This window comes from Pristiophorus japonicus, chromosome 9, assembly GCF_044704955.1.
Source record: "Pristiophorus japonicus isolate sPriJap1 chromosome 9, sPriJap1.hap1, whole genome shotgun sequence".
Taxonomy (NCBI): Eukaryota; Metazoa; Chordata; class Chondrichthyes; family Pristiophoridae; genus Pristiophorus; species Pristiophorus japonicus.
In genome coordinates this window covers 168,477,790-168,485,937 of record NC_091985.1, presented here as the reverse complement: position 1 = coordinate 168,485,937, position 8,148 = coordinate 168,477,790, and the positions used below count along the sequence as shown (strand labels likewise).

The 8,148-nt window shown below is 46.6% G+C and overlaps 1 protein-coding gene across 3 annotated transcripts; it reads right to left on the bottom strand.

The window, feature by feature from the left end:
• Positions 1 to 3,721: 3,721 nt before the first annotated feature.
• On the bottom strand, positions 3,722 to 7,947 carry LOC139272751 (cystatin-like). Of its 3 annotated transcripts, none has more exons than XM_070888861.1 (4): positions 7,419 to 7,947; positions 4,567 to 4,760; positions 4,105 to 4,224; positions 3,722 to 4,002 (listed from the first exon to the last, which is right to left on the bottom strand). In XM_070888861.1, exons 1-4 carry the CDS (start codon positions 7,501 to 7,503, stop codon positions 3,913 to 3,915), a joined length of 489 nt encoding a protein of 162 aa, XP_070744962.1. In that variant the 5' UTR covers positions 7,504 to 7,947; the 3' UTR covers positions 3,722 to 3,912. The 3 variants fall into 3 exon arrangements, with proteins under 3 accessions (XP_070744962.1, XP_070744963.1, XP_070744961.1); XM_070888862.1 differs by lacking the exon at positions 7,419 to 7,947 and adding an exon at positions 7,056 to 7,381; XM_070888860.1 differs by lacking the exon at positions 7,419 to 7,947 and having other exon boundaries at positions 4,567 to 5,438.
• Between the last annotated feature and the right edge of the window lie 201 nt (positions 7,948 to 8,148).

The following is an 8,148-nucleotide window of genomic DNA, read 5'->3' as shown; positions in this document are numbered from 1 at the left end:
GATGAGGGGGTTACCTTATGATGATAGATTGAGTAGACTGGGTCTTTACTCGTTGGAGTTCAGAAGGATGAGGGGTGATCTTATAGAAACATTTAAAATAATGAAAGGGATAGACAAGATAGAGGCAGAGAGGTTGTTTCCACTGGTCGGGGAGACTAGAACTAGGGGGCACAGCCTCAAAATACGGGGGAGCCAATTTAAAACCGAGTTGAGAAGGAATTTCTTCTCCCAGAGGGTTATGAATCTGTGGAATTCTCTGCCCAAGGAAGCAGTTGAGGCTAGCTCATTGAATGTATTCAAGTAACAGATAGATAGATTTTTAACCAATAAGAGAATTAAGGGTTACGGGGAGAGGGCGGGTAAGTGGAGCTGAGTCCACGGCCAGTGATCTTGTTGAATGGCGGAGCAGGCTCGAGGGGCTAGATGGCCTACTCCTGTTCCTAATTCTTATTTTCTTATGTTCTTATGTAATCCGCCACAGATCAGGCACTGAGAACTGTGCCGATGCCCTTAGTCGGCTACCTTGCTCCCCACTGAGGTGAAAATGGCGCAACCTGCAGACTTGCTCCTTGTAATAAATGCTTTTGAGAGCAAGGGGCCACCCATCACGGCTCGCCAGATCAGGACCTGGACTAGCCAGGACCCGGTGCTATCACTCGTAAAAAGCTGCGTCCTCAATGGGAGCTGGTCGGCAGTCCCAGGGGAAATGCAAGACGAACTTAAGCCGTTTCACCGACGCAAGGACGAAATGTCCATCCATTCGGACTGCCTCCTATGGGGGAATCATGTAGTTTTGCCAAGAAAGGCAGGGAAACATTTATACGCGACCTTCATAGTACCCACCCAGGCATAGTCATGATGAAGGCCATCGCCAGGTCGCACATTTGGTGGCCCGGCACTGACTCGGAATTGGAGTCACATGTACACCAATATAACACTTGCTCACAGTTGAGCAACAAGGGAGACCCCTCTGAGACTGTGGTCATGGCCCTCCAAACCGTGGTCAAGGGTCCACATAGATTTCGCTGGCTCATTTCTAGGATAGATGTTCCTAGTAGCAGTCGACGCTTACTCTAAATGGATTGAATGTATAATAATGTCGTCATGTACATCCACTGCCCCCATTGAAAGCCTCCGGGCTATGTTCGCCACCCATGGTTTGCTCAACGTCCTTGTTAGTGACAATGGACCATGCTTCACCAGCTCGGAATTCAACAAGTTCATGACCCGCAATGGCATCAAACATGTCAGGTCTGCCCCGTTTAAGCCCGCATCCAATAGTCAAGCGGAACGGGCTGTCCAAACTATCAAGCAGAGCTTGAAACGCGTGACGGACGGTTCCCTGCAGACCCGGTTATCTCGGATTCTGCTCAGCTACCGCAAGCGACGCCACTCGCTTACCGGGGTTCCCCCTGCAGAATTGCTAATGAAGAGAGCACCAGGCTCTGCTTAGTCCACCCAGATCTCATTGATCATGTAGAAACCCGGCGTCACCGGCATAACGTGTACCACGATCGAGCGGCTGTGTCGCGTGACATTGAGGTTAATGACCCTGTGTTTGTTCTTAATTATGATCATGGTCCCAAATGGATTGCTGGCACTGTGTTCGCCAAGGAGGGGAATAGAATGTTTGTTGTCAAACTTTTGAATGGACAAACGTGCAGAAAGCACTTGGATCAGACCAAACTGCGGTTCACTGACAACCAAGAGCAGTCTGAAGAGAACATTACCGTCAATGATCCACCCACACACACACACCCAGCAATCGACCTCGCGGTCAGCCACGAGGATGAACTCACCATGACCGACAATCCGATCACCAGCCACACTGCAGTGCAGCAATGATCCCACTGACTCACCCATGTCAGGACTTCAACTCAGGCGATCAACCCGGGAACACAGAGCCCCGGATCGCCTCAACTTGTAAATAACTTGTATCTAAGACTTTGAGGGGGAATGATGTTATGTATTGCAGATGACACTAAGCTGGGTGGCGGTGTGCGCTGCGAGGAGGATGCTAAGAGGCTGCAGGGTGACTTGGACAGGTTAGGTGAGTGGACAAATGCATGGCCGATGCGGTATAATGCAGATAAATGTGAGGTTATCCACTTTGGTGGTAAAAACAGGAAGGCAGATTATTATATGAATGGTGACAGATTAGTAAAAGGGGAGGTGCAACAAGACCTGGGTGCCATGGTACATCAGTTATTGAAAGTTGGCATACAGGTACAGCAGGCTGTGAAGAAGGCAAATGGCATGTTGGCCTTCATAGCGAGAGGATTTGCGTATAGGAGCAGAGAGGTATTACTGCAGTGAGACCACACCTTGAATATTGTGTACAGTTTTGGTCTCTTAATCTGAGGAAGGGCATTCTTGCTATTGAGGGAGTGCAGCAAAGGTTCACCAAACTGATTCCCGGGATGACAGGATTGACATATGAAGAAAGACTGGATCGACTAGGCTTATATTCAATGGCATTTAGAAGAATGAAAGGGAATTTCATAGAAACATATAAAATTCTGATGGGATTGGACATGTTAGATGCAGGAAGAATATTCCCGGTGTTGGGGAAGTCCAGAATCAGGGGTCACAGTCTAAGAATAAGGGGTAAGCCATTTAGCATCGAGATGAGGAAAAACTTCACTCAGAGAATTGTGAACATGTGGAATTTGAGTTGTGAGCATGTGGCATTCTCAACCACAGAAAGTTGTTGAGGCCAGTTTGTTAGATATATTCAAAAGGGAATTAGATGTGGCCTTTATGGCTAAAGGGATCAAGGGGTATGGAGAGAAAGCAGGAAAGGGGTACTGAGGTGAATGATCAGCCATGATCATATTGAATGGTAGTGCAGGCCCGAAGGGCCGAATGGCCTACTCCTGCACTTATTTTCTATGTTTCTATCTACGTAAACACTACCAATGTATAAGACTTGCCACCAGGGGGTGCAACTGTGGGAGTCCCAAGGGTCACCTGCACACCCTGGGCAAGCAGGTATAAAAGGCAGTCTACCATGCTGCTTCCTCACTCTGGAGTTACATTAAAGAGATCACGGTCACAACAGTTTGAGCTGAAGATGTACAGTCTTGTGGAGTTATTCTAAACGTAACACAAAGGGTGGGAGAAGTTTTGAACTCTCTTCCGCAAATGGCAATGGATCAGTTGTTAATTTTAAATCTGAGATTGATAGATTTTGTTAACCAAGTGCATTAAGAAATATGGGGCAAAGGTGGGTATATGGAGTTAGGTCGCAGATCATTCACGATTTCATTGAATGGAGGAAAAGACTCGAGGAACTAAATGCCCTATTCCTATTCCTGTGTTCCTACTGTTATCAGTTATTTAAGTTAAATTGTGATTGGAGGACCAGAAGACACGAGCACAAAGATTGTCTGTTTGATCCAACACTGGAGGATAGAAGAAATATTTAATCCTACAGAGTAATATATATGTGGTGTGGACATCTGCAAAAGATAATTCGTATTTGTAGATTAATTCTATTAAAAATGAGTTGGACAAGTAGCTGTACAAATGGAGTTCTAGGGCAGAGCCATGTATTATCAACAGAACTATTTAGTTTGTAAGAAATTTAAAGAGTAACAAACAGCCACGAATATTGAATGATCACAAGGATAAAGAGCGAAGAGTCATGTTCATCAGAAATCACTGGACACTTGAACTGTTTTGAGATTGCACAAGAATTTATTATCAAGTACTACTCATATCCAAGCAATGAATTGACAGTTTACAATTTGAATGATTGACCAGAGCTTCACTGGTAACAACAATTTGGTTATATAATCATGTAATTCATGTTCTGGCATTGCAACAATCAGAGTAAAGGCAACTGCACTGTTGTCATTCGAGATGGACCCAGGCTCTTTTTCTTCAGTGTCGAAGTTCAGACTGGAGGCGTTACGCAGTAAACTTCTGGCACTTGCTCGATAAAACGTGTTGTTTCGCAGGGGAAGGAAGATGCCATACGATAAAGTGGCACAGATAGAACTAGGAGGGAAATAAAGCACATAAAGATGAGGATACTTCATTTGTCTAATACAGTTTAATGTAGAACTGGAGAGAATTGCTGTCGTACAGTGTCTCACTTACCTCAGATTGTCCTGGAGCCAGAATTAAGTGGCAGTTTTCCGCTTGCTGCCCAGATTTGGTGCTCTGGCATGTGGTTTTCCCCATGAATACATCGAAAATGTATATGGATCCTTCTACCACCTGGTGTAAGGGCAAAGCACATTTATTATTCATTTCCCTCTGTTCAGTGCTGTTTTTACTCTTAAATAACGCCAAAACTTTCATTCCATCTGTAAGCTCTGAGTTCTAACCCAGGTCTCCGAGATCACCTTAAATTTTAAATAGATATTTCAATTAAAATAACTGACTAGCAGTTGAGGTTAGTGATGTGAGGAGATCACTGTGTCTGCATTTACATTATCCATGCACTTCTCTAATTCCACACTTGTTAAAGCGTCACATTTTAGCAGAAGGTAGTGTCCTTTAAAGGCAGAATGCACCGCTCTCATTCGCGATTGTAAATAAAAATGTTGTAAATGTTACCTGTACTTTAGCTGTCAGATACTGCATGATTTTGTAGATATAGCCATTCCTGATGCTGTAGTCTTGCAGAGCGAATTCTGCAATAGCACGGAAATCATTGTCACCTGTATCAACTTTCAGAACTAACGGCTTGTCAGCGGTGTTTTGAGACAGTTTCTCAATTTCTTTTACACTGTGCAGGGGCACAGTAGAGCCTGAAACAAAAGCAATGGACAAAATAGCGAGAAGACAGTGCCAACCAGCCATGATCTCTCTCTTGATGTATCGACAAGATGTGAATGAACAAGAGACTTGACCTGTTCTTATACTATGTCCAGTCAGGGGTGTGACAATGTGATATTTGCTGCTGAACATCTTGTGCTCACAGGTTGAGCAAAGCTGATCAGATAAGGTATGAGCTTGCTGATTGAAGCTGTCAATAGCTCTAAATTACAATGTTTGAATAAAATGATTTCCAAGAGCAAACAGGAGTGTTTTATTTGTTCTTTATCTTGGACCAAATGTGAAGACAAATTACTCCTGACTCCTTATCAAAGGCATTCCCACATTACACACAACTATTTTGTAGACACCAATTAAATCAAAAGCCCCCTGATTAAAGGGGCGTACACTCCAAAAACTTTTCAAGTGCCCCTTTATTTTTATTTATTTATTGTTTTTTTTAGGCACTTAAAACACAAATTATACAAGTGCCCCCTGGCTAAAAGGCCGGGGGGGGCACTAAAACCGACAACTTAAACAAATTAAACTTTAGACATTTAAAATCAAATTAAAATTTGGTTGCCGTGGGTGATGATGCAATCCAGTCCCAGACTTCAGGTGGAAACCTGCAGGTTATGGTACTCAACTAGCAATCCACAGGTGGTGAATTCCACAATCCACTCATTTGAGAGCTAGTACCATGAAAGCTGCCAAATTGTTGTAAAACCCAACTGGTTGACTGATATCAGGGATCTGGCCTCTGTGTGACTCTAGTCTGGTCCTTCACTTCATGTCCTCTGAAGTGCCCCAACAAGCTGCCCAGTTATAAAGAAGTGTTACAAAATTCAATAAGAAGAAAATCAGACCGACGTATCAGCAGCAACCCGCACTAAGATTAGTCGTACTCACAGAATCATATTTGTCATACCATCTCAGACCGTTCCATTCCCACCCTGCTTATGTCCTGCCCCTGTGTGTAATTATAAAGAAGTACTACTAGGCTGAGAATGAGGTGCTGCAACATCAATGGGCCTACCCTTTAAGAGGTGAAAAAAGCCTGTGGCAATCATTACTTGCATTTAGACTACAGACAATATTGGTCTATCTTTGCAGTGTAACGCCAATGAGCTTGGGTTTTTAGACACGAATCATGACCCCAATCATTTTAATGAGGAGTGAAGACGAATTTTCATGCAGTCTACACGATTTTCAACTGGCACTACTTGTTATGTATTGTCCATGTACATTAAATGTATAGTTACAATGGTGCGCCACAGAGGGCGCTGTGGTGGGAGACCTGAAAGTACCTGCGAGACAGAGTATAAAAGGCTGCCTACCACACCTGAGGGGCACTCTGGAGTTACACAATAAAGGACCAAGGTCACAGCAGCTATTACTACACCAGACTGTGTGGAGTCAGTGATTTGAGTGCTACATACATCACAAATTGGCGACGAGGATACGGACAAGCTCTTCACGCAACCATGGCTACTTTGGGCACGCTAAAGGATTTCACAGAGGGTAATGACTGGGATGCCTTTACAGAATGGCTCGAGTACTACTTTATAGCAAACGACCTGACAGGGGATACGAACGCACTGATAGAGAAGCGTAAGGCGATATTGCTGTCCAGTTGTGGCGAGGCGGTTTACCGTCTCGTCAGGGATTTGCTGGCACCCGCGAGCACCAAGGACAAGTCATATGAGCAGCTGATTGAACTCATTCGTAACCAACTGAAACCAAAGGAGAGCATCCTCACGGCCAGGCACAAATTCTACCACCACTGCAGACCTGAGGGCCAGGATGTCAGCAAATATGCTACGGACATCAGGAGACTTGCGGCACTGTGCGATTTTGGCACACACCTTGATGAGGTGCTGCGAGATGTCTTTGTTATGGGGATTGGACATGAGGGCCTCCTTCACAAGCTGCTATCCACGGAACCTACAGTCAGCCTGCAGCAAGCCTTCAACATCAGCCGGGCATTTATGACCTTGACTTGCAGCACCAAGCAGATGATCCACACAGTCTCGAACCCGGCAGGTACTATTCACAGGATAGTGTCCGTCACGGACAAAACTGCAGAACGTGGCTCTGCCCAGGGCAGAGAACACGGACCTCAGGGTCCTGGAACTCAGAGTCCACCGAGGGGGGCTAATCGAGAATCACCATGCTGGCGCTGCGGAGGAAGCCATGGGGCTCACTGGTGCAAGGTTGCGGAGTATACATGCAATACCTGCCACACGAAAGGCCACATTCAGCGTATGTGTAAAAGAAACACGACTCACAGTATGGCTGAGGAGATGGTAGATGATCTGCTATCCAGTGAGGAGCATTGCGGTTTGGCTCAACGGGCATCCCAGCCCCAGGTAGAAGAAGATGATGTGTTTGGACTGTATACGTGAACCGACGATTTGGCCCCAGTGATTATGGAAGTTAAGATTAACGGCGTCCCAGTGAGTATGGAAGTGGACACGGGGTCGGGTCAGTCGCTGATGAGTCAGGAAACTTTTGATAAACTGTGGATCAACCCAGCTGCACAACCCAAGCTGGTCCCGGTCACGGCGAAGCTGCGTACACCAAGGAACTGATACCTGTTCTTGGCAGAGCGGATGTGCAGGTATCTCACGGGGGCGAGACGCACGGTTTACCTTTGTGGATCATTGCAGGCGATGGGCCGACACTCCTCGGCAGGAGATGGATGGGAAAGGTCCGTGGGAACTGGGAAGACTTCATTCCTCCACAGACCGCTGTCCCCCTTGTTCACAGGCAGAGCAGGCCTCCACCTTCGGATCGGATGGCAGGGAAGGAAGCGTGTGTGAGGTTGGGCAGAGCAGCGGCGGCCGTCGACTCTCCCCTGCAAAGTCTGAGAGTGAGAAAGAGGCGCTGGAACCAGCAGCAGCGCCGACCGAGCTGGAGAAGAGAGAAGGGCTTCGACGGGCTGCTCCAGCAGGCACCGTTGGCCCGCAGGCAGAGGCGGCCGGTTGCGGGGCTTGCAGCGGGAGGAGTGGTGAATCGGCAGTTTCGGGAGCGGGACTCGCTCGGCGATGTGAGGGCTGGTGCTCCGAGGAGCGGGGCTCATCCAGGATCGGCTGCGGCAGTGAGGAGGTCGGCTCCGGAGGACGTGTGTGTGTATGGCAGCAGAGTTCTGCAGAGAGAGGCAGGCAGGCACCAGCAGAGTGCCTAAAATGGCGGCGCCCAGTAGAAACCTTGTGGGAAAAACAAAATGGCGTCTTAAAAGGGAAATGTACCCGGGAGTCTTAAAGGGGCCTTACACCGTTGGCGGTCCCCACAAAGAGACTTTTGTAAGGGCAAGAATGAGTCAAAATGATTACTGTGATTTGTATGCTGACGTGATTTATGACAAGAGTTAATATTTTG